This window comes from Oncorhynchus nerka, linkage group LG10 (assembly GCF_034236695.1).
Source record: "Oncorhynchus nerka isolate Pitt River linkage group LG10, Oner_Uvic_2.0, whole genome shotgun sequence".
Lineage (NCBI taxonomy): Eukaryota > Metazoa > Chordata > Actinopteri > Salmoniformes > Salmonidae > Oncorhynchus > Oncorhynchus nerka.
Window position 1 is genome coordinate 22,073,679 of NC_088405.1, and position 26,732 is coordinate 22,100,410.

The 26,732-nt window shown below is 44.4% G+C and overlaps 1 protein-coding gene across 3 annotated transcripts in view; it reads left to right on the top strand.

Moving 5' to 3' along the window:
* LOC115135014 (echinoderm microtubule-associated protein-like 6) overlaps nt 1-26,732 on the top strand; it is a 134,307-nt gene that overhangs the window by 54,012 nt on the left and 53,563 nt on the right. For 2 of the 3 annotated variants that reach the window (XM_065023128.1, XM_029669186.2), the window contains exons 1-5: nt 15,536-16,058; nt 16,429-16,564; nt 20,239-20,440; nt 21,352-21,489; nt 24,205-24,461. In XM_065023128.1, coding sequence (XP_064879200.1) covers nt 16,032-16,058; nt 16,429-16,564; nt 20,239-20,440; nt 21,352-21,489; nt 24,205-24,461 — 760 coding nt within the window. In that variant the 5' untranslated portion in view covers nt 15,536-16,031. Of the gene's footprint in view, nt 1-15,535; nt 16,059-16,428; nt 16,565-20,238; nt 20,441-21,351; nt 21,490-24,204; nt 24,462-26,732 lie in introns of those variants that run through there. The other variant, XM_065023129.1, reaches the window with a different exon arrangement.

Sequence of the window (26,732 nt, forward strand, 5' to 3'; positions counted from 1 at the left end):
CTCTCTCTCTACCTCTCCTCCATCTTCTGTTTTATCTATCTCTCTCTCTCTCCTCCATCTTCTGTGTTATCCACCTCTTTCTCTATCTCTCCTCCATCTTCTGTTTTATCCACTCTCTCTCTCTATCTCTCCTCCATCTTCTGTTTTACCCCTCCTCCATCTTCTGTTTTATCCTCTCTCTCTCTCTCTCCTCCATCTTCTGTTTTATCCACCTCTCTCTCTACCTCTCCTTCATCTTCTGTTTTATCCACCTCTCTCTCTCTCCTCCATCTTCTGTTTTATCCACCTCTCTCTCTACCTCTCCTCCATCTTCTGTTTTATTATCTCTCCTCCATCTTCTGTTTTATCCACCTCTCTCTATCTCTCCTCCATCTTCTGTTTTATCCACCTCTCTCTCTCTATCTCTCCTCCATCTTCTGTTTTATCCACCTCTCTCTCTCTCTCTCCTCCATCTTCTGTTTTATCCACTCTCTCTCTCTCTCTCTCCTCCATCTTCTGTTTTATCCACCTCTCTCTCTACCTCTCCTCCATCTTCTGTTTTATCCACCTCTCTCTCTCTCCTCCATCTTCTGTTTTATCCACCTCTCTCTCTCTCTCCTCCATCTTCTGTTTTATCCACCTCTTTCTCTCCTCCATCTTCTGTTTTATCCACCTCTCTATCTCTCCTCCATCTTCTGTTTTATCCACCTCCTCTCTATCTCTCCTCCATCTTCTGTTTTATCCACCTCTCTCTATCTCCTCCATCTTCTGTTTTATCCACCTCTCTCTATCTCTCCTCCATCTTCTGTTTTATCCACCCTCTCTTTTCTCCTCCATCTTCTGTTTTATCCACTCTCTCTCTCCTCCATCTTCTGTTTTATCCACCTCTCTCTCTATCTCTCCTCCATCTTCTGTTTTATCCACCTCTCTCTATCTCTCCTCCATCTTCTGTTTTATCTCTCTCTATCTCTCCTCCATCTTCTGTTTTATCCACCTCTCTCTCTACCTCTCCTCCATCTTCTGTTTTATCCACCTCTCTCTCTCTCCTCCATCTTCTGTTTTATCCACCTCTCTCTCTATCTCTCCTCCATCTTCTGTTTTATCCTCTCTCTCTCTATCCTCCATCTTCTGTTTTATCCACCATCTCTATCTCTCCTCCATCTTCTGTTTTATCCATCTCTCTCTCTCTCTCCATCTTCTGTTTTATCCACCTCTCTCTATCCTCTCCTCCATCTTCTGTTTTATCCACCTCTCTCTATCTCCTCCATCTTCTGTTTTATCCACCTCTCTACCTCTCCTCCATCTTCTGTTTTATCCACCTCTCTCTCCTCCATCTTCTGTTTTATCCACCTCTCTCTATCTCTCCTCCATCTTCTGTTTTATCCACTCTCTCTATCTCTCCTCCATCTTCTGTTTTATCCACCTCTCTCTCTCCTCCATCTTCTGTTTTATCCACTCTCTCTCTACCCTCTCCTCCATCTTCTGTTTTATCCACCTCTCTCTCTACCTCTCCTCCTCCTCCATCTTCTGTTTTATCCACCTCTCTCTCTGTTTTCTCTCTCCTCCATCTTCTGTTTTATGTTTCTATCTCCTCCATCTTCTGTTTTATCTCTCTCCTCTCCTCCATCTTCTGTTTTATCCACCTCCTCTCTCCTCCATCTTCTGTTTTATCCACCTCTCTCTCTCTCTCTCCATCGTCTGTTTTATCCACCTCTCTATCTCTCCTCCATCTTCTGTTTTATCCACCTCTCTCTCTACCTCTATCTTCTGTTTTATCCACCTCTCTCTACCTCTCCTCCATCTTCTGTTTTATCCACCTCTCTACCCCTCCTCCATCTTCTGTTTTATCCACCTCTCTCTCTACCTCTCCTCCATCTTCTGTTTTATCCACCTCTCTCTCTCTCCTCCATCTTCTGTTTTATCCACCTCTCTACCCCTCCTCCATCTTCTGTTTTATCCACCTCTCTCTCTACCTCTCCTTCATCTTCTGTTTTATCCACCTCTCTCTCTCTCTCCTCCATCTTCTGTTTTATCCACCTCTACCTCTCCTCCATCTTCTGTTTTATCCATCTCTCTCTCTCATCTTCTGTGTTATCCTCTCTATCTCTCCTCCATCTTCTGTTTTATCCACTCTCTCTCTCTCTCCTCCATCTTCTGTTTTATCCACCCTCCATCTCTCCTCCATCTTCTGTTTTATCCACCTCTCTCTCTCCTCCATCTTCTGTTTTATCCACCTCTCTCTCTCCTCTCCTCCATCTTCTGTTTTATCCACCTCTCTCTCTCTCCTCCATCTTCTGTTTTATCCACCTCTCTCTACCTCTCCTCCATCTTCTGTTTTATCCACCTCTCTCTCTCCTCCATCTTCTGTTTTATCCACCTCTCTCTATCTCTCCTCCATTGCCTGTTTTATCCCCTCTCTCTACCTCTCCCCCATCTTCTGTTTTATCCACCTCTCTCTCTTCCATCTTCTGTTTTATCCACCTCTCTCTCTCTCCTCCATCTTCTGTTTTATCCACCTCTCTCTCTACCCTCTCCTCCATCTTCTGTTTTATCCACCTCTCTCTCTACCTCTCCTCCATCTTCTGTTTTATCCACCTCTCTCTCTCTCCTCCATCTTCTGTTTTATCCACCTCTCTCTCTACCTCTCCTCCATCTTCTGTTTTATCCACCTCTCCTCATCTTCTACCTCTATCTCTCCTCCATCTTCTGTTTTATCCACTCTCTCTCTATCTCTCCTCCATCTTCTGTTTTATCCACCTCTCTCTATCTCTCCTCCATCTTCTGTTGTATCCATCTCTCCTCCATCTTCTGTTTTATCCACCTCTCTCTCTACCTCTCCTCCATCTTCTGTTTTATCCACCTCTCTCTATCTCCTCCATCTTCTGTTTTATCCACCTCTCTCTCTACCTCTCCTCCATCTTCTGTTTCCTCCATCTTCTGTTTTATCTCACCTCTCTCTCTCTCCTCCATCTTCTGTTTTATCCATCTATCTTCTCTCTCTCTCCTCCATCTTCTGTTTTTTTATCCACCTCTTTCTCTATCTCTCCTCCATCTTCTGTTTTCCATCTCTATCTCTCTCCATCTTCTGTTTTATATCTCTCTCTCCATCTTCCTCCATCTTCTGTTTTATCCACCTCTCTCTCTCTCTCCTCCATCTTCTGTTTTATCCACCTCTCTCTATCTCTCCTCCATCTTCTGTTTATCCACCTCTCTCTCTACCTCTCCTCCATCTTCTGTTTTATCCACCTCTCTCTCTCTCCTCCATCTTCTGTTTTATCCACCTCTCTCTCTACCTCTCCTCCATCTTCTGTTTTATCCACCTCTCTCTCTACCTCTCCTCTCCTCCACTCTCTCTCTCTCCTCTTCTGTTTTATCCACCTCTCTCTCTCTCTCTCCTCCATCTTCTGTTTTATCCACCTCTCCTCTCTATCTCTCCTCCATCTTCTGTTTTCCATCCACCTCCATCTTCTATCTCTCCTCCATCTTCTGTTTTATCCACCTCTTTCTATCTCTCCTCCATCTTCTGTTTTATCCACCTCTCTCTCTCTCTCCTCCATCTTCTGTTTTATCCACCTCTCTCTCTATCTCTCCTCCATCTTCTGTTTTATCCACCTCTCTCTATCTCCTCCATCTTCTGTTTTATCCACCTCTCTCTATCTCTCTCCATTCTATCTCTCTCCTCCATCTTCTGTTTTATCCACCTCTCTCTCTCTCCTCCATCTTCTGTTTTATCCACCTCTCTCTCTCTCTCCTCCATCTTCTGTTTTATCCACCTCTCTCTATCTCTCCTCCATCTTCTGTTTCATCCACCTCTCTGTTTTATCTTCCCTCTCTCTACCTCTCCTCCATCTTCTGTTTTATCCACCTCTCTCTCTCTCCTTCATCTTCTGTTTTATCCACCTCTCTCTCTCTCCTCCATCTTCTGTTTTATCCACCTCTCTCTCTACCTCTCCTCCATCTTCTGTTTTATCCACCTCTCTCTCTCTATCTCTCCTCCATCTTCTGTTTTATCCACCTCTCTCTCTATCTCTCCTCCATCTTCCATCTTCTGTTTTATCCACCTCTCTCTCTCTCCTCCATCTTCCTCCATCTTCTGTTTTATCCACCTCTCTCTCTATCTCTCCTCCATCTTCTGTTTTATCCACCTCTCTCTCTCTCCTCCATCTTCTGTTTTATCCACCTCTTCTATTTTATTGCCTGTTTTATCCCTCTCTCTACCTCTCCTCCATCTTCTGTTTTATCCACCATCTTCTGTTTTATCTCTCTCTCCTCCATCTTCTGTTTTATCCACCTCTCTCTCTACCTCTCCTCCATCTTCTGTTTTATCCACCTCTCTCTCTCTCCTCCATCTTCTGTTTTATCCACCTCTCTCTCTCCTCCATCTTCTGTTTTATCCACCTCTCTCTCTACCTCTCCTCCATCTTCTGTTTTATCCACCTCTCTCTCTACCTCTCCTCCATCTTCTGTTTTATCCACCTCTCTCACCTCTCCTCCATCTTCTGTTTTATCCACTCTCTCTCTACCTCTCCTCCATCTTCTGTTTTATCCACCTCTCTCTCTACCTCTACTCCATCTTCTGTTTTATCCACCTCTCTCTCTCCTCCATCTTCTGTTTTATCCACCTCTCTCTCTCCTCCATCTTCTGTTTTATCCATCTCTCTCTCTATCTCTCCTCCATCTTCTGTTTTATCCACCTCTCTCTATCTCTCCTCCATCTTCTGTTTTATCCTCCTCTCTCTATCTCTCCTCCATTGCCTGTTTTATCCACTCTCTCTCTCTCATCCATCTTCTGTTTTATCCACCTCTCTCTATCTTTCCATTGCCTGTTTTATCCATCTCTCTCTACCTCTCCTCCATCTTCTGTTTTATCCACCTCTCTCTCTCTCCATCTTCTGTTTTATCCTCTCATCTCTCCTCCATTGCCTGTTTTATCCACCTCTCTCTACCTCTCCTCCATCTTCTGTTTTATCCATCTCTCCTCCATCTTCTGTTTTATCCACCTCTCTCTCTATCTCTCCTCCATCTTCTGTTTTATCCACCTCTCTCTATCTCTCCTCCATCTTCTGTTTTATCCACCTCTCTCTCTCTCCATCTTCTGTTTTATCCACCTCTCTCTATCTCTCCTCCATTGCCTGTTTTTATCACCTCTCCTCCATCTTCTGTTTTATCCACCTCTCTCTCTCCTCCATCTTCTGTTTTATCCACCTCTCTCTCTACCCCTCCTCCATCTTCTGTTTTATCCACCTCTCTCTCTCTCTCCTCCATCTTCTGTTTTATCCACCTCTCTCTCTCCATCTTCTGTTTTATCCAACTCTCTCTCTCTCTCCTCCATCTTCTGTTTTATCCACCTCTCTCTCTCTACCTCTCCTCTCTGTTTTATCCACCTCTCTCTCTCTCCTCCATCTTCTGTTTTATCCACCTCTCTCTCTCTCTCCTCCATCTTCTGTTTTATCCACCTCTCTCTCTACCTCTCTCCATCTTCTGTTTTATCCACTCTCTCTCTCTCTCTCCATCTTCTGTTTTATCCACCTCTCTCTATCTCTCCTCCATCTTCTGTTTTATCCACCTCTCTCTCTACCTCTCCTCCATCTTCTGTTTTATCTATCTCTCTCTCTCCTCCATCTTCTCCACCTCTCTCTCTATCTCTCCTCCATCTTCTGTTTTATCCACCTCTCTCTCTCTATCTCTCCTCCATCTTCTGTTTTATCCACCTCTCTCTATCTCTCCTCCATCTTCTGTTTTATCCACCTCTCTCTCTCCATCTTCTGTTTTATCCACCTCTCTCTCTCCTCCATCTTCTGTTTTATCCACTCTCTCTCTCCTCCATCTTCTGTTTTATCCACTCTCTCTCTCCTCCTCCTCCATCTTCTGTTTTATCTCTCTCTCTCTCCTCCATCTTCTGTTTTATCCAACTCTCTCTCTCTCCTCCATCTTCTGTTTTATCCACCTCTCTCTCTACCTCTCCTCCATCTTCTGTTTTATCCACCTCTCTCTCTCTCCTCCATCTTCTGTTTTATCCACCTCTCTCTCTCTCTCCTCCATCTTCTGTTTTATCCACCTCTCTCTCTACCTCTCCTCCATCTTCTGTTTTATCCACCTCTCTTTCTCTCCTCCATCTTCTGTTTTATCCACTCTCTCTATCTCTCCTCCATCTTCTGTTTTATCCCCTCTCTCTCTACCTCTCCTCCATCTTCTGTTTTTCCACCTCTCTCTCTCTCCTCCATCTTCTGTTTTATCCACCTCTCTCTCTCTCTCCTCCATCTTCTGTTTTATCCACCTCTCCATCTTCTACCTCTCTATCTCCATCTTCTGTTTTATCCACCTCTCTCTACCTCTCCTCCATCTTCTGTTTTATCCACCTCTCTCTCTCCTCCATCTTCTGTTTTATCCACCTCTCTCTCTCCTCCATCTTCTGTTTTATCCACCTCTCTCTCTACCTCTCCTCCATCTTCTGTTTTATCCACCTCTCTCTCTACCTCTCCTCCATCTTCTGTTTTATCCACCTCTCTCTACCTCTCCTCCATCTTCTGTTTTATCCACCTCTCTCTCTACCTCTCCTCCATCTTCTGTTTTATCCACCTCTCTCTACCTCTCCTCCATCTTCTGTTTTATCCACCTCTCTCTCTACCTCTCCTCCATCTTCTGTTTTATCCACCTCTCTCTCTACCTCTACTCCATCTTCTGTTTTATCCACCTCTCTCTCTCCTCCATCTTCTGTTTTATCCACCTCTCTCTCTCCTCCATCTTCTGTTTTATCCATCTCTCTCTCTATCTCTCCTCCATCTTCTGTTTTATCCACCTCTCTCTATCTCCTCCATCTTCTGTTTTATCCACCTCTCTCTATCTCTCCTCCATTGCCTGTTTTATCCACCTCTCTCTCTCATCCATCTTCTGTTTTATCCACCTCTCTCTATCTCTCCTCCATTGCCTGTTTTATCCATCTCTCTCTACCTCTCCTCCATCTTCTGTTTTATCCACCTCTCTCTCTCCTCCATCTTCTGTTTTATCCACCTCTCTCTATCTCTCCTCCATTGCCTGTTTTATCCACCTCTCTCTACCTCTCCTCCATCTTCTGTTTTATCCACCTCTCTCTCTCCTCCGTCTTCTGTTTTATCCACCGCTCTCTCTACCCCTCCTCCATCTTCTGTTTTATCCACCTCTCTCTATCTCTCCTCCATTGCCTGTTTTATCCACCTCTCTCTCTCATCCATCTTCTCTCTCTCATCTTCTGTTTTATCCACCTCTCTCTACCTCTCCTCCATCTTCTGTTTTATCCACCTCTCTCTCTCCTCCATCTTCTGTTTTATCCACCTCTCTCTCTACCCCTCCTCCATCTTCTGTTTTATCCACCTCTCTCTCTACCTCTCCTCCATCTTCTGTTTTATCCACCTCTCTCTCTCCTCCTCTTCTGTTTTATCCAACTCTCTCTCTCTCCTCCATCTTCTGTTTTATCCACTCTCTCTACCTCTCCTTCATTTTCTGTTTTATCCACCTCTCCTCCATCTTCTGTTTTATCCACCTCTCTCTCTCTCTCCTCCATCTTCTGTTTTATCCACCTCTCTCTCTCCTCTCCTCCATCTTCTGTTTTATCCACCTCTCTCTCTCTCCTCCATCTTCTGTTTTATCCACCTCTCTATCTCTCCTCCATCTTCTGTTTTATCCATCTCTCTCTCACCTCTCTCCTCCATCTTCTGTTTTTTTATCCTCCATCTTCTCTCTCCTCCATCTCCCATCTGTTTTATCCACCTCTCTCTCTCTCTACCTCTCCTCCATCTTCTGTTTTATCCACTCTCTCTCTCTCTCTCCTCCATCTTCTGTTTTATCCACCTCTCTATCTCTCCTCCATCTTCTGTTTTATCCATCTCTCTCTCTACCTCTCCTCCATCTTCTGTTTTATCCACCTCTCTCTCTCTCTATCTCTCCATCTTCTGTTTGTCCACCCTCCATCTTCTGTTTTATCTCTCTCTCTATCTCTCCTCCATCTTCTGTTTTATCCATCTTCTCTCTCTCTCTCCTCCATCTCTATCTCTCCTCCATCTTCTGTTTTTATCCACCTCTCCTCCTCTCTGTTTTATATCTCTCCTCCATCTTCTGTTTTATCCCTCTCTCTCTATCTCTCCTCCATCTTCTGTTTTATCCACCTCTCTCTCTTCCCTTCTGTTTTATCTCTCTCTCTCTCCTCCATCTTCTGTTTTATCCACCTCTCTCTCTACCTCTCCTCCATCTTCTGTTTTATCCTCTCTCTCTCTCCTCCATCTTCTGTTTTATCCACTCTCTCTCTCCATCTTCTGTTTTATCCACCTCTCTATCTCTCCTCCATCTTCTGTTTTATCCACCTCTCTCTCTACCTCTCCTCCATCTTCTGTTTTATCCACCTCTCTCTCTCTCCATCTTCTGTCTTTACTCTCTCTCCTCCATCTTCTGTTTTATCTCTCTCTCTCTCCATCGTCTGTTTTATCCACCTCTCTATCTCTCCTCCATCTTCTGTTTTATCCACTCTCTCTACCTCTCCTCCATCTTCTGTTTTATCCACCTCTCTACCCCTCCTCCATCTTCTGTTTTATCTCAACTCTCTCTCTCTCCCTCCATCTTCTGTTTTATCCACTCTCTCTCTCTCCTCCATCTTCTGTTTTATCCACCTCTCTCTCTCTACCTCTCCTTCATTTTCTGTTTTATCCACCTCTCTCTCTCCTCCATCTTCTGTTTTATCCACCTCTCTCTCTCTCCTCCATCTTCTGTTTTATCCACCTCTCTCTCTACCTCTCCTCCATCTTCTGTTTTATCCACCTCTCTCTCTCTCCTCCATCTTCTGTTTTATCCACCTCTCTATCTCTCCTCCATCTTCTGTTTTATCCATCTCTCTCTCTACCTCTCCTCCATCTTCTGTTTTATCTATCTCTCTCTCTCCTCCATCTTCTGTGTTATCCACCTCTCTCTCTATCTCTCCTCCATCTTCTGTTTTATCCACCTCTCTCTCTCTATCTCTCCTCCATCTTCTGTTTTATCTATCTCTCTCTCTCTCCTCCATCTTCTGTGTTATCCACCTCTCTCTCTATCTCTCCTCCATCTTCTGTTTTATCCACCTCTCTCTTATCCATCTTCTGTTTTATCTCTCTCTCTATCTCTCCTCCATCTTCTGTTTTATCCACCTCATCTTCTGTTTTATCCACCTCTCTCTCTCTCCTCCATCTTCTGTTTTATCCACTCTCTCTCTACCTCTCCTCCATCTCCATCCATCTTCTGTTTTATCCACTCTCTCTCTATCTCTCCTCCATCTTCTGTTTTATCCACCTCTCTCTCTCTCTATCTCTCCTCCATCTTCTGTTTTATCCACCTCTCTCTATCTCTCCTCCATCTTCTGTTTTATCCACCTCTCTCTCTCTCTCTCTCCTCCATCTTCTGTTTTATCCACCTCTCTCTCTTTCCTCCATCTTCTGTTTTATCCACCTCTCTCTATCTCTCCTCCATTGCCTGTTTTATCCCCATCTTCTGTTTTATCCACCCTCTCTCCCTCCATCTTCTGTTTTATCCACTCTCTCTCTCTCCTCCATCTTCTGTTTTATCCACCTCCATCTTCTACCCTCTCTCTCTCTCCTCCATCTTCTGTTTTATCCACCTCTCTCTCTACCTCTCCTCCATCTTCTGTTTTTCCACCTCTCTCTCCTCTCCTCCATCTTCTGTTTTATCCACCTCTCTCTACCTCTCCTCCATCTTCTGTTTTATCCACCTCTCTCTCTACCTCTCCTCCATCTTCTGTTTTATCCACCTCTCTCTCTACCTCTCCTCCATCTTCTGTTTTATCCACCTCTCTCTCTACCTCTCCTCCATCTTCTGTTTTATCCACCTCTCTCTCTACCTCTCCTCCATCTTCTGTTTTTACCTCTCTCTCTCTCCATCTTCTGTTTTATCACCTCTCTCTCTCCTCCATCTTCTGTTTTATCCATCTCTCTCTCTATCTCTCCTCCATCTTCTGTTTTATCCACCTCTCTCTATCTCTCCTCCATCTTCTGTTTTATCCACCTCTCTCTATCTCTCCTCCATTCTGTTTTATCCACTCTCTCTCTCCTCCATCTTCTGTTTTATCCACCTCTCTATCTCTCCTATTCTGTTTTATCTCTCTCCATCTCCATCTTCTGTTTTATCCACCTCTCTCTCTCCTCCATCTTCTGTTTTATCTCTCTCTATCTCCATCTTCTGTTTTATCCACTCTCTCTACCTCTCCTCCATCTTCTGTTTTATCCACTCTCTCTCTCTCCGTCTTCTGTTTTATCCACCGCTCTCTCTCTCCTCCATCTTCTGTTTTATCCACCTCTCTCTATCTCTCTCCATTCTGTTTTATCCACCTCTCTCTCTCTCCATCTTCTGTTTTATCCATTGCCTGTTTTATCCACCTCTCTCTACCTCTCCTCCATCTTCTGTTTTTATCCATCTTCTGTTTTATCCACCTCTCTCTATCTCTCCTCCATTCTGTTTTATCCACCTCTCTCTACCTCTCCCCCATCTTCTGTTTTATCCACCTCTCTCTACCTCTCCTCCATCTTCTGTTTTATCCACCTCTCTACCCCTCCTCCATCTTCTGTTTTATCCACCTCTCTCTCTACCTCTCCTCCATCTTCTGTTTTATCCACCTCTCTCTCTCTCCTCCATCTTCTGTTTTATCCAACTCTCTCTCTCTCCTCCATCTTCTGTTTTATCCACCTCTCTCTCTCTACCTCTCCTTCATTTTCTGTTTTATCCACCTCTCTCTCTCTCCTCCATCTTCTGTTTTATCCACCTCTCTCTCTCTCCTCCATCTTCTGTTTTATCCACCTCTCTCTCTACCTCTCCTCCATCTTCTGTTTTATCCACCTCTCTCTCTCTCCTCCATCTTCTGTTTTATCCACCTCTCTATCTCTCCTCCATCTTCTGTTTTATCCATCTCTCTCTCTACCTCTCCTCCATCTTCTGTTTTATCTATCTCTCTCTCTCCTCCATCTTCTGTGTTATCCACCTCTCTCTCTATCTCTCCTCCATCTTCTGTTTTATCCACCTCTCTCTCTCTATCTCTCCTCCATCTTCTGTTTTATCCACCTCTCTCTCTATCTCTCCTCCATCTTCTGTTGTATCCACCTCTCTCTCTCTCTCTCTCTCCTCCATCTTCTGTTTTATCCACCTCTCTCTCTACCTCTCCTCCATCTTCTGTTTTATCCACCTCTCTCTCTCTCCATCTTCTGTTTTATCCACCTCTCTCTCTCTCCATCGTCTCTCTATCTCTCCTCCATCTTCTGTTTTATCCACCTCTCTCTCTACCTCTCCTCCATCTTCTGTTTTATCCACCTCCATCTTCTGTTTTACCCACGTCTCTCTCCTCCATCTTCTGTTTTTCCACCTCTCATCTCTCCTCCATCTTCTGTTTTATCCACCTCTCTCTACCTCTCCTCCATCTTCTGTTTTTACCTCTCACCCCTCCTCCATCTTCTGTTTTATCCAACTCTCTCTCTCTCCTCCATCTTCTGTTTTATCCACCTCTCTCTCTCTCCTCCATCTTCTGTTTTATCCACCTCTCTCTCTCCTCCATCTTCTGTTTTATCCTCTCTCTCTCCATCTTCTCCTCCATCTTCTGTTTTATCCACCTCTCTCTCTCTCCTCCATCTTCTGTTTTATCCACCTCTCTATCTCTCCTCCATCTTCTGTTTTATCCATCTCTCTCTCTACCTCTCCTCCATCTTCTGTTTTTTATCTCTCTCTCTCCTCCATCTTCTGTGTTATCCACCTCTCTCTCTATCTCTCCTCCATCTTCTGTTTTATCCACCTCTCTCTCTCTATCTCTCCTCCATCTTCTGTTTTTTATCTCTCTCTCTCTCCTCCATCTTCTCTCCTCCATCTCTCCTCCATCTTCTGTTTTATCCACCTCCTCTCTCTATCTCTCCTCCATCTTCTGTTTTATCCACCTCTCTCTCTCTCCTCCATCTTCTGTTTTATCCACCTCTCTCTCTACCTCTCCTCCATCTTCTGTTTTTATCCACCTCTCCTCCATCTTCTGTTTTATCCACCTCTCTCTATCTCCTCCATCTTCTGTTTTATCCACCTCTCTCTCTACCTCTCCTCCATCTTCTGTTTTATCCACCTCTCTCTCTCTCCGCCATCTTCTGTTTTATCCACCTCTCTCTATCTCTCCTCCATTCTGTTTTATCCCTCTCTACCTCTCCCCCATCTTCTGTTTTATCCACCTCTCTCTCTTCCATCTTCTGTTTTATCCACCTCTCTCTCTACCCCTCCTCCATCTTCTGTTTTATCCACCTCTCTCTCTACCTCTCCTCCATCTTCTGTTTATCCACCTCTCTCTCTACCTCTCCTTCATCTTCTGTTTTATCCACCTCTCTCTCTCTCCTCCATCTTCTGTTTTATCCATCTCTACCTCTCCTCCATCTTCTCTATCTCTCTCTCTCTCCTCCATCTTCTGTTTTATCCACTCTCTCTCTCTATCTCTCCTCCATCTTCTGTTTTATCCACCTCTCTCTCTATCTCTCCTCCATCTTCTGTTTTATCCACTCTCTCTCTCTCTCTCCTCCATCTTCTGTTTTATCCACCTCTCTCACCTCTCTCCATCTTCTGTTTTATCCACCTCTCTCTATCTCCTCCATCTTCTGTTTTATCCACCTCTCTCTCTACCTCTCCTCCATCTTCTGTTTTATCCACCTCTCTCTCTCCTCCATCTTCTGTTTTATCTCCTCCATCTTCTGTTTTATCCACCTCTCTCTATCTCTCCTCCATCTTCTGTTTTATCCACCTCTCTACCTCTACCTCCATCTTCTGTTTTATCCACCTCTCTCTACCTCTCCTCCATCTTCTGTTTTATCTCACCCCTCCTCCATCTTCTGTTTTATCTCTCTCTCCTCCATCTTCTGTTTTATCCACCTCTTCTCTCTCTCCTCCATCTCTCCTCCATCTTCTGTTTTATCCACCTCTCTCTCTCTACCTCTCCTTCTCCTCCATCTTCTGTTTCCATCTTCTGTTTTATCCACCTCTCTCTCTCTCCTCCATCTTCTGTTTTATCCACCTCTCTCTACCTCTCCTCCATCTTCTGTTTTATCCACCTCTCTCTCTATCTTTCCTCCATCTTCTGTTTTATCCTCTCTCTCTATCTCTCCTCCATCTTCTGTTTTATCCTCCTCTCTCTACCTCTCCTCCATCTTCTGTTTTATCCACTCTCTCTCTATCTCTCCTCCATCTTCTGTTTTATCCACCTCTCTCTCTATCTCTCCTCCATCTTCTGTTTTATCCACCTCTCTCTCTACCTCTCCTCCATCTTCTGTTGTATCCACCTCTCTCTCTCTCTCTCTCCTCCATCTTCTGTTTTATCCACCTCTCTCTCTACCTCTCCTCCATCTTCTGTTTTATCCACCTCTCTCTATCTCCTCCATCTTCTGTTTTATCCACCTCTCTCTCTACCTCTCCTCCATCTTCTGTTTTATCCACCTCTCTCTCTACCTCTCCTCCATCTTCTGTTTTATCCACCTCTTTCTCTCCTCCATCTTCTGTTTTATCCACCTCTCTATCTCTCCTCCATCTTCTGTTTTATCCACCTCTCTCTCTATCTCTCCTCCATCTTCTGTTTTATCCACCTCTCTCTATCTCCTCCATCTTCTGTTTTATCCACCTCTCTCTATCTCTCCTCCATTGCCTGTTTTATCCACCTCTCTCTACCTCTCCTCCATCTTCTGTTTTATCCACCTCTCTCTATCTCTCCTCCATTGCCTGTTTTATCCACCTCTCTCTACCTCTCCTCCATCTTCTGTTTTATCCACCTCTCTCTCTCCTCCATCTTCTGTTTTATCCACCTCTCTCTATCTCTCCTCCATTGCCTGTTTTATCCCCTCTCTCTACCTCTCCCCCATCTTCTGTTTTATCCACCTCTCTCTCCTCCATCTTCTGTTTTATCCACCTCTCTCTCTACCCCTCCTCCATCTTCTGTTTTATCCACCTCTCTCTCTACCTCTCCTCCATCTTCTGTTTTATCCACCTCTCTCTCTACCTCTCCTTCATCTTCTGTTTTATCCACCTCTCTCTCTCTCCTCCATCTTCTGTTTTATCCACCTCTCTCTCTACCTCTCCTCCATCTTCTGTTTTATCTATCTCTCTCTCTCTCCTCCATCTTCTGTTTTATCCACCTCTCTCTCTATCTCTCCTCCATCTTCTGTTTTATCCACCTCTCTCTCTCTCTCCTCCATCTTCTGTTTTATCCACCTCTCACTCTCTCCTCCATCTTCTGTTTTATCCACCTCTCTCTCTACCTCTACTCCATCTTCTGTTTTATCCACCTCTCTCTATCTCCTCCATCTTCTGTTTTATCCACCTCTCTCTCTACCTCTCCTCCATCTTCTGTTTTATCCACCTCTCTCTCTCTCTCTCCTCCATCTTCGGGTTTATCCACCTCTCTCTCTCCATCTTCTGTTTTATCCACCTCTCTCTCTACCTCTCCTCCATCTTCTGTTTTATCCACCTCTCTCTACCTCTCCTCCATCTTCTGTTTTACACACCTCTCTCTACCTATCCTCCATCTTCTTTTTTATACACCTCTCTCTCTACCTCACCTCCATCTTCTGTTTTATACACCTCTCTCTCTCTCCTCCATCTTCTGTTTTATCCACCTCTCTCTCTCTCCTCCATCTTCTGTTTTATCCACCTCTCTCTCTCTCCTCCATCTTCTGTTTTATCCACCTCTCTCTACCTCTCCTTCATATTCTGTGTTATCCACCTCTCTCTCTATCTCTCCTCCATCTTCTGTTTTATCCTCCTCTCTCTATCTCTCCTCCATCTTCTCTTTTATCCTCCTCTCTCTACCTCTCCTCCATCTTCTGTTTTATCCACCTCTCTCTACCTCTCCTCCATCTTCTGTTTTATCCACCTCTCTCTCTACCTCTCCTCCATCTTCTGTTTTATCCACCTCTCTCTCTACCTCTCCTCCATCTTCTGTTTTATCCACCTCTCTCTCTACCTCTATTCCATCTTCTGTTTTATCCACCTCTCTCTACCTCTCCTCCATCTTCTGTTTTATCCACCTCTCTCTACCTCTACTCCATCTTCTGTTTTATCCACCTCTCTCTCTACCTCTACTCCATCTTCTGTTTTATCCACCTCTCTCTATCTCTCCTCCATATTCTGTGTTATCCACCTCTCTCTCTATCTCTCCTCCATCTTCTGTTTTATCCTCCTCTCTCTATCTCTCCTCCATCTTCTGTTTTATCCTCCTCTCTCTATCCCTCCTCCATTGCCTGTTTTATCCACCTCTCTCTCTCATCCATCTTCTGTTTTATCCACCTCTCTCTATCTCTCCTCCATTGCCTGTTTTATCCACCTCTCTCTACCTCTCCTCCATCTTCTGTTTTATCCACCTCTCTATCTCTCATCCATCTTCTGTTTTATCCACCTCTCTCTATCTCTCCTCCATTGCCTGTTTTATCCACCTCTCTCTACCTCTCCTCCATCTTCTGTTTTATCCACCTCTCTATCTCTCCTCCATCTTCTGTTTTATCCACCTCTCTCTATCTCTCCTCCATTGCCTGTTTTATCCACCTCTCTCTACCTCTCCTCCATCTTCTGTTGTATCCACCTCTCTCTCTCTCCTCCATCTTCTGTTTTATCCAACTCTCTCTCTCTCCTCCACCTTCTGTTTTATCCACCTCTTTCTACCGCTCCTCCATCTTCTGTTTTATCCACCTCTCTCTATCTCTCCTCCATTGCCTGCTTTATCCACCTTTCTATTCACCTCTCAAATGTTTGTCTTTCACCTTTCCTTTCCTCCCTCTATCATTGCATACTTGTACTTCTCTCTCATTCCCTGTCTCATCTCTCCTTCTTCTTTCACTCGCTCGCTCGCCACCTCTGCATCTTCCCCCTCTCCATGTCTCTAGTTCTGGGCTCTCTGCGGGAACGCCTTGACGCCCAAACGGGGTATATTCGGGAAGACGGGGGACCTACAAACCATTCTGTGTGTTGCGTCAGCTAAAGATGATGTCACGTACTCTGGAGCGTTGAATGGGGATATCTACGTGTGGAAAGGACTGAACCTAATGCGCACAGTGCAGGCCGCTCACGGGGTGAGTGAAATAAGTCCCTCTAATTCTCAACTCCCATTGGCTGTACACTTGGCTGCACATTGGCTGTACACTTCCGGACATCCAAACTCCCGCTCTGGCTAAACCCAAACCTTCTCAATCCTATAATTGCGTACATCTATACACTGCAGCAACTCAATTCCCCTTCCCTGCCTATGAATCCCATGTAAATCTATAAGGTGTTGAAAGCATTCAAAATGATAATTTTGCCCCTTTTTTTGTCTCCAATACAGAAAATAGACTTTTTGACCCACACTCTGAAATCATATTCCTTTTCAAGTACCTTTTCCTGTGCACAGAACAGTTTGATAATCCCCCTGCCTAAACCTAAAGTTGACTTCACTGTGTGTAGGCTGGGATCTTCAGCATGTATGCCTGTGAGGAGGGCTTCGCGACGGGGGGACGTGACGGCTGTGTCAGGCTCTGGGACGTGGACTTCAAGCCTATCACTAAGATCGACCTTCGGGAAGCTGAGCAGGGGTATAAAGGTAGGCCTATTTTAAGGCCTGGTTTAATCAACATGGGGCTCATTGGTTGATGAGCGCTAGCCCTCTGATCTGTTCAACGTCACAGAGTCTAAGCGGTGTGCATTAGCCGATAGGCCCTTCACAGGTTCCCGGAGGATGCCAGAGAAGCAGGGGGCCAGAAGGCTGATCAAATCTAGTCAGGGTCCGCATGTTTGTGCTTGTCCCTGTATTTTATTAGGATCCCCATTAGCTGTTGCAAAAGCAGCAGTTACTCTTTCTGGAGTCCACACAAAAGAGAGACTGGTATGCATAGTATTGATATTAGCCCTCTGATTACAGTGAGTAGCAAGATGTGTGGCTCTGTTCTGGGCCAGATGCAGCTTAACTAGGTCCTTCTTTGCAGCACTTGACCATATGACTGGACAATAACCAAGATGAGATAAAACTAGAGCCTGCAGGCTTTTTGGAGTGTGGTGTCAAAAAAGCAGAGCATGTCTTTTAATGGAGAGACAGAGGAGGAGAGGCACATCTTTATAAGGAGATCCATCTAAGCTCACAGGGTTGTGTGTGCTGTCTATAGATTTAAGGTTCAGAGTCCACGCTTCTGATGCAGGGGTGTGTGGGCAGGTCGATCCAGACACTCATGTATGTGTACAGGGGTTAACATACTGTAACCTGTGAGTATGTGAAGGTCACTTAAGTCAGTGTGTTCTGCCTAATAGAGACCGATGTGTGTTCAGCTCATTGAGATCCCTGCCATGGTGTTTTATTAGCCTATCCCTGTGTATTTATGTGAGAGAGAGAGAGAGAGAGAGAGAGAGAGAGAGACAGAGAGAGAGAGACAGAGAGAGAGAGAGAGAGAGAGAGAGAGAGAGAGACAGAGACAGAGACAGAGAGAGAGAGAGAGAGAGAGAGAGAGAGAGAGAGAGAGAGAGAGAGAGAGAGAGTCAATCAATGCCACTCATACATTTCAATCCATCTGAGCCAGAGGAAGCCATGTTAGTCAAATCAGACAGAAAAATGTAAGATGGTCGGGTCTGAGAGAGTCTGTGCTGTATGGATGAAACTGAATAAAGGTTTCTAAACCATTGTGACAGATGACATTTAGTCAACTCCCTGTTTCTTTCTGCTCTATGCCTCCTGCTAAGTTGAGGAAACCATCAGTGGCACTCATGTATTATCAATGAGTCTCTTCTCGCTTCCCTTCCTTTGCTCCTCTGTTCTCCTCTCCTCTGTTCTGAGATGTGGCTGCTTGGCTGTTAGTGGTAGCTAGGGGCTGCTTGGCTGTTAGTGGTAGCTAGGGGCTGCTTGGCTGTTAGTGGTAGCTAGGGGCTGCTTGGCTGTTAGTGGTAGCTAGGGGCTGCTTGGCTGTTAGTGGTAGCTAGGGGCTGCTTGGCTGTTAGTGGTAGCTAGGGGCTGCTTGGCTGTTAGTGGTAGCTAGGGGCTGGTAAAAGCCCCATAAAGCTCAGTGTGCCCAGCCATCTCCGGGGGTGGGGAATACTAATATCTGACCTTTCACAGGAAAGTGACAGTTATAAAGGCTGTGGCCTTTCTGAAAGCCCCACAGACACCCTGGGATTAGATACTGGCATTGTTGGGTGTTTGGTGGCCGGTCAAAGACCTTCGGAAATAAATATTGTAATATGAATCTTGATTGAGTTTAAATCAATCTTGTCGGTTTGGTCAGTAGGAATGTCATTATGCAAAAGGCATAACTTTTCCAAACGTAAATTAGTAAACCTTCGTAATAGTTTGCAGCTCTAGATTAGAATGTTCTACAAATGATTGCTGTACCCTCTGCATTAAAGGATTTCCAACTTCTGTTCTTGAAAATGTTGTGTCCCAGTGAAGGTTTGATTCCCAACTGCAGATCGGTTTTAGAGAGAAGACATCTGAGATAAGTAATTACTTTTCAGAAATGGTTATTCCCCCCAGGGTGTCAAACTGAAGTGTATTGTGCAGCCAATTAACTCGAGTTATCTGGTTGCCAGGTATTTTATGTCCACACAGATTATGAGACTGGTTCGGTTGCAGGTACGCTGTTAGCTTATACATTTTTTTGTAGCTGGTTTCTGGTTGCCAGGTAATGTTTTATGTTTTCATATCCTGTGATGTTATTGAGTATTTATTTTTTATTTTTTTAACCTTTATATAATTAAGCTAGTCAGTTAAGAACAAATTCTTATTTACAATGACGGCCTACCCTTGTTATAACAAGAGTCTGGGGATTTATAGCTGTGCTTCTACTGACTGAATTACAGACTTTTTAGTACTGATGAGGTGCATTGGGTGATGTCTTGCATTGGGTGATGTCTTGCTGATGTCTTGCTTGCTTGAGATGGCTTCGCTGAAGAAGCTCAATCTGTTTCTCCCTCTAGAGTTGTCTGCTTCATCTCTCTCTTCCCAAATGAAAGTCGACCTGTATCAGCCAGACATTCTCCTTCTGTAATTTACTCTGTGAAACTCGGAACGTTGTCTGAATGTAATAGTTTCTAACTCTTGATTGAAGTGTAAAACATGATGAAGTGGATTGGATGCTGCCCTTTCTCACCTGCTGAAGAACGGGTGGGATTGCATTCGACCCACCACTTTTGTTATACATGACAGAGCATTCATTATTTGTCATGTCCTCTCTCCCTCTCTCTCTCTCTCTTTCTCTCTATCCATCTATCTCCCTCTCTCTCCCTCTCCCTGTTCTGTGGTCTGGGGAAATGCATCATCAAGTTAGGAGGCTGCAGATGTACAGAACAAAGCAGCAAGGATTGTTTTAAGGTGGAGATGTGGTTCTTCTGTTGCAGTCATGGGTTGTTTTAAGGTGGAGATGTGGTTCTTCTGTTGCAGTCATGGGTTGTTTTAAGGTGGAGATGTGGTTCTTCTGTTGCAGTCATGGGTTGTTTTAAGGTGGAGATGTGGTTCTTCTGTTGCAGTCATGGGTTGTTTTAAGGTGGAGATGTGGTTCTTCTGTTGCAGTCATGGGTTGTTTTAAGGTGGAGATGTGGTTCTTCTGTTGCAGTCATGGGTTGTTTTAAGGTGGAGATGTGGTTCTTCTGTTGCAGTCATGGGTTGTTTTAAGGTGGAGATGTGGTTCTTCTGTTGCAGTCATGGGTTGTTTTAAGGTGGAGATGTGGTTCTTCTGTTGCAGTCATGCGCAGTGTTCTTGGTTGGTCATCAATCGATAGGATAATTGAAAGGAACATGCTTATTTTATATCATAATATACATCATTTAAAACGGCCAAGTTCTATTCACAACGGTATTCAGTTGGTAAGAGACAGACATTCCATAAATAATAGGAATAGATTGTCCACCATCTATGTGTTATCCAGACAGAAAAGAGAAATGGGCAAAATAACATTTCGATTTAGAGCAATAAAGAAATGGAATAAATTAACTGAGCAAACTAGAAACCTTTCAATATATAAATTTAAACATGATTTTAAAACGATTTAAATATACTACATAGAAATGTTGTGGGACTATAGTAGATGAAGAATCAATGTTTTTTTAGACTGAGTATTTATTGGGTCTTTATGTTAGTATATTATGTATGTTTGTAATAGTGTGTTATATGTGGAAATGTGTTCGTATTATAAATTGTATTTTAATATTTAAGGACTCCTGGAAGATTAGTCCAGATGGGGACTAAAAGAGATCCAAATCAAATCCCTCCTCCCTCTCTTCCCTCTCTCTCTCAGGGCTGTCTATCCGTAGTGTGTGTTGGAGGGCAGACCGTATCCTGGCGGGGACACAGGACAGTGAGATCTTTGAGGTGATGGTTCGGGACAGAGACAAGCCTCTGCTCATCATTCAGGGTCACTGTGAGGGAGAGCTCTGGGCTCTGGACGTCCACCCCAAGAAACCGCTCGCTGTGACCGGCAGTGACGATCGATCTGTACGGTCAGTATTATCTCCAGCAGCTATGTAGCTCGTACATCAATTCCCTCAGGAGCATCTTTATAGACCCAGTAGTTATCACCCAGGCCAACATCTCTGTCCATTCTATTTTAATCCACCACTCCATCCAGACTTTTCATCTTAATCACATCCACTCAGTGAACCCTGACCCGCAGTACTACTTGTCCTGTTTGGTTCATTGGTTCTCCTCGCTCTCAGACAGCCCTTAGTTTGTAAGACACTGTTCTTCACATTTCTAACAGGGACAGTTGTAGGCTAGTTCAGAGCTACCTATGGAGAAGACACAGTGTCAGCTTGTGCAGGGGACACATCATGCATAATGAGGCCTCACGTCTGCTATCAGTAGAACTGGATCAGTCCCTCCACAACACACACACAGACCCACACAACCCTGCTCTACCAGGAGAGACAGATCTCTCTGAGGGCCCAATCAAGGAGCCAATTAGTCTCTGTCTCACAGACACACATGGACGCACATACACGCTCACGAGCCCGAGTGGACACACATGCGCACACACCATAATAAATACACACACATACACCTACTGCATCTCAGCAACTTAATTCAACTTAATTCAAGCCTTCACCCTGCAGCTGCAACTAGCTCATTAAAACTTCTGTCACTTAACTACTACTCATATAATTTACTCTATTAGGACTGTCTCTACAGAGGCAATGTTCATAGCTGAAACTGTGCTGATTGGTCACGATTGTGTGTGTGTGTGTGTGTGTGTGTGTGAGTGTGTGTGTGTGTGTGTGTGTGTGTGTGTGAGTGTGTGTGTGTGTGTGAGTGTGTGTGTGTGTGTGTGTGTGTGTGTGTGTGTGTGTGTGTGTGTGTGTGTGTGTGTGTGTGTGTGTGTGTGTGTGTGTGTGAGTGTGTGTGGTGTTTTCAGGTTGTGGAGCCTGGCAGACCACACCCTGATAGCTCGCTGTAACATGGAAGAGGCTGTCCGCAGTGTGGCCTTCAGCCACGATGGCTCTCAGCTTGCGCTTGGCATGAAGGACGGCTCCTTCACTGTGCTCCGAGTCAGGTACTGCTAACATCTTTAGTCCCTAGAGAATCTTCATTTGATCACCCGGTAGTTGCAGGAAATTCAAACTTGTAGTGTATTCAAGGTTTAAAAAGGCTTCTAAGATTTGTAATTTCCTTGATTTTATTGAAATGACGTGGAAACAACATTGATTCATCCAGTGTGTGTCCAGCAGGTTGAATTATGCCAAAGCTGGTGAAAGTACTTTCAGCATCAAACTCTTCAGATACATCTTGTAAAGAAGGGCCATAAAGTTATGAAACCTAGCCTACAGTGGGCCAAAACCTCAGGTTTAAACAGTCCCATATTGAGATGCTGAATTCATCACTTAAAACCTGATTGAAAGCCTCAGTTTAATTTACTCCACAGCAGACCCAGTGTGCAGGCCTGCACTTTCCATTAAGTTATAGTAAATTGGTCGCAGTGCTGTTAATCAATACGTTTTGAAGTGGCTAATCCCCACACTGCACTTTGAAGTGAGCAGTGCTCCTGATTTGTATTCAGTCTATTAGAAATGAGTGAGCTTGCAGAAACAGCTTTTTATGATTGGATTGAATTTCTGTTGCCTGGGGCTATGTTGTATTGTGTTGTATTGTGTTGTATGGTTTTTACTGAGAGACGGTATGTTTAGAAGGGTTTGACTTGTTACTCTGACTTTTTATACACCTCATCGTTGGCTATAGCTGTTGGCTGATTATTGAGCCACATAGTGCACTGTATACCTTGATATTCCCCATAGGCTATTCCCTATAATTACTGTTCACCATATCTAATGGTTAGGAGTTTTTCAGGATAGGAGACACCATCACTGGCACCATGATTAACAATTACAGCACGTTGTTAGAATATGAAGCCATACTGTCTAGCCATCCTGTGATTACACACTCCCCCCATCCAAAATGACCAGTCAAAATTGAGTTAATCAAGTCTGGGCTGGTAAAATTGCTTTTGTGTGGGAGCAGCAGGTGTGATAAGACTGTGGTGGTTTCATTGTAATGCCTCCTCCGCAGAGAGAAACAGTAGGAGGACGAGTCTAGTAGCGAGGCTGCCTCATTGTTTGAGCTGGCTTTACAAATAACAAGCAGAAGGTAGCACTGTGCATTACTGCTGGATTTCTTCAAATGCTACTAACGGGAGATTACTTTCATCTGCATATTAAAGCAAACTTGCTAGTAACGAAAAACCCACAAGAATAAACCAGCTGATTAGTTGATCACTCGTTGTTGCCGAGTCACGTGATTATGACAGCTGACAGCTGCATCCAGGACCCAGTTTGGGAACCCCTGGGGTAAACACAGCCTTAGAGTATAAGAATATAGAAGTAGAAGGCCTATATTTCATTAAAACGTTTAACCTTAAATAGCTAAATAATAATATAATCATTATTAACATAATATAATATATGCCATTTCAAATAACTTCATTAGCCTACATTTTAATTTGATAAAATATAGATTAGTTACATATTTCAAATAGGCACAGTACAATGATATTTTACCCCCGATCTTGATAAGAAATTACCATATCAGATCATTTTCTTTGAAAGACAGTATTTAATGCAGGGGTGCAACTTTCACATTTTTGTCCCACCCAGTTTTATCATTGGAATGTGATACAAAACGAGGCAACAGTTTGCTTTAGGACCATGCGGATGTCGCCGAGCGGGGGTCCCCCCCCACTGCGGATATCCCCCCCCCCACTTCTAAAACCAAAGTTACGCCCCCTGATTTAATGGATTACATCAACTGGAAACAAATAAAATAATAAGAGTAGGCTACACCAATATTATTTTTCCATTCATACAACATGTCGGATAATTGCCACAGTAGGTTTGCTGTGGTTAACAAGGAAATACGTATTTCAGTTGTGCAGAATTATTGTCAAATAGATCAATCGCCCTAGGTCTGCTTAAAACGTTGTTCCGATGATAATACCCACCAGAGGGCGAACACATCTTCAGAGACTTTGGTAGCAAGGACTAAAGTAGCATTTCCCTAACTCTGTCCTTGGGACCCTAAAGGGTGCATGTTTTGGTTTTTGCCCAAGTTGATTCAAACAACCATTCATCAAGCTTTGAAAATTTAACCAACTGTGTAGTATTAGGACAAAAACCAAAATGTGGGGTCCCAAGGACCGAGTTAGGGAAAACCTGGACTAAATTCACGCTGACATCAGCTTTAGGTAGTGGTAATGAGGTGACCAATAATGGTTCCAATTGAGATCAGCTCTGCGGAGGAATTTAGTGCGTATTGATGGTTTAGCGAGAGATTGGCTGATGATCATCTGGTGGCCATTGATGGTTGCAATTGGTCCATAATGACAATGAACGGACCCAGTCCATCTGCTACTGCTCACTGGCTGAGTTTACACAGGTAGCCCAATTGTGATATATTTTTCACTAATTTGACCACTCAGTTCAGCTCTGAAAAAGGTCTGATGTCAAAATATCTGATGTGATTGATCAAAAGACCAGAATTGGACTGCCTGTCTAAACAAAGCCACTAGGTAGACGGATGAGCTAGCCAGCCGGCCTCCCGTACAGAGCCGAGGGATTCACTCTTTTCTTTCTCTCTGTCTCTCTCCCTTTCTCTTTCTCTGTCTCCCCCTCTCCTCACTCTTTCTCTTTTGCTGATTTGCTCTCTTTTTCTCTCTCTCTCTTCCCCTCCATCTCTCTTCCCTCCCTCTCATCCACCCTCCCACTCCTCTCTCTCCCAGGGACATGACGGAGGTGGTGCACATTAAAGACAGGAAGGAAGTGATTCATGAGATGAAGTTCTCTCCGGATGGCAGCTACCTGGCCGTGGGCTCTAATGACGGCCTGGTGGATGTGTACGCCGTCGCGCAGCGCTACAAGAAGGTGGGTGAGTGCAACAAGTCCTCCAGCTTCATCACCCACCTGGACTGGTCCATCGACAGCAAGTTCCTCCAGAGCAACGACGGGGCGGGAGAACGCCTCTTCTACAGGATGCCAAGTGAGTGAATCAACGCCACCGGTGAAAAAGCAAAGCTTCATAATGACCCTGTGTCTTTCCTCTGAACCAGGCTATGATAACCATGATATAACTCCTATTACCTCGACTTGCTGTGAACACAATCAGTGATTAAATCTGATGTTTCTTGTTTCCTTATCGGGATAAGTTACATAAACAGATCGCTCAGCAATCAGCTTGACAGTAAACAGCAATTAGGCCCATGAAGGTGGTTCACAGCTAGCTTATCGCCATGTCAAGCAATCCCTGTTACACACACACCAGCAATCTTCACATCACGTCCGGCTTAAACATCCATCGACGTGATTATGCAATAGTTTCTTCTGATTCCAAGTGGCAGGTAGCCTAGTGAATAGAGCGGTGGGCCAGGAACTGAAAGGTCGCTGGTTTCGAATACCTGAGACGACAACCCAAATTGGCTCCAGGGGCGCTGTGCTACTATGGCTGACCCTGTAAAACAACACATTCGACTGCACCTACAGTACCAGTCAAAAGTTTGGACACACCGACTCATTCAAGAATTGTTTTGTATTTTTTACTATTTTCTACATTGTAGAATAATAGTGAAGAAATCAAAACGATGAAATAGGAACCAAAAAAGTGTTAAACAAATCAAAATATATTTTATATTTGAGATTCTTCAAAGTAGCCACCCGTTGCCTTGATTACAGCATTGCACAAACATTCTCTCAACCAGCTTCATGAGGTAGTCACCTGGAATGCATTTCAATTAACAGGTGTGCTTTGTTAAAAGTTCATTTGTGGAATTTCCTTAATGTGTTTGAGCCAATCAGTTGTGTTGTGACAAGGTAGGTGTGGTATACAGAAGATAGCCCTATTTGGTAAAATAGCTCAAATATGCAAAGAGAAACAACAGTCCATCATGACTTTAACATATGAAGGTCAGTCAATGTGGAAAATTTCAAGAACTTTGAAAGTTTCTTCAAGTGCAGTCGCCATCATGTCAGACCTTACAGTGAAATGCTTACTTAAAAACCGTTAACCAACAATGCAGTTTGGAGAAAATACCTAAAAAAAGTAAGAGATAAGAATGTCAAATATTTAAAGAGCAGCAGTAAATAACAATAGCGGGGCTACATACAGGGGGTACCAATGTGTGGGGGCACCGGTGTCGAGGTAATTGAGGTAAAATGTACATGTAGGTAGAGTTATTAAAGTGACTATGCATAGATAATAACAGCGAGTAGCAGCAGCGTAGAAGGGGGGGTACAAATAGTCTAGGAAGCCATTTGATTAGCTGTTCAGGAGTCTTATGGCTTGGGGGTAGAAGCTGTTTAAAAGCCTCTTGGACCTAGACTTGGCGCTCCAGTACCGCTTTCCGTGCGATAGCAGAGAGAACAGTCTATGACTAGGGTGGCTGGAGTCTTTGACCATTTTTAGGGCCTTCCTCTGACACCGCCTGGTATAGAGGTCCTGGATGGCAGGAAGCTTGACCCCAGTGATGTACTGGGCCATATGTATTACCCTCTTTAGTTCCTTGCGGTCGGAGGCCGAGCAGTTGCCATACCAGGTAGTGATGCAACCCATCAGGATGCTCTCCATGGTGTAGCTGTAAAACCTTTTGAGGATCTGAGGACCCATGCCAAATCTCCTGGAATAGGTTTTGTCGTGCCTTCTTCACGACTGTCTTGGTGTGCTTGGACCATGTTAGTTTGTTGGTGATGTGGACACCAAGGAACTTGAAGCTCTCAATCTGCTCCACTACAGCCCCGTCGATGAGAATGGGGGCGTGCTCGGTCCTCCTTTTCCTGTAGTCCACAATCATCTTTTTTGTCTTGAATACGTTGGGGGAGAGGTTGTTGTCTTTGCACCACACGGTCAGGTCTCTGACCTCCTCCATATAGGCTGTCTCTTCGTTGTCGGTGATCAGGCCTACTACTGTTGTGTCATCAGTAAACTTAATGATGGTGTTGGAGTCGTGCCTGGCCATGCAGTCATGAGTGAACATGGAGTACAGGAGGGAACTGAGCACGCACCCTTAAGGGGCCCCCGTGTTGAGGATCAGCGTGGCGGATGTGTTTTTACCTACCCTTACCACCTGGGGGTGGCCCATCAGGAAGTCCCGGATCCAGTTGCAGAGAGAGGTGTTTAGTCCCAGGGTCCTAATCTTAGTGATGAGCTTTGAGGGCACTATAGTGTGATGTGTGATGGCGTCGGAGGGGATGGCTGCCGTCTTACCGGCTCTTAACCAACCATGCTATATTGTTTATTTTTTTGCGTTGTTCGTAACTT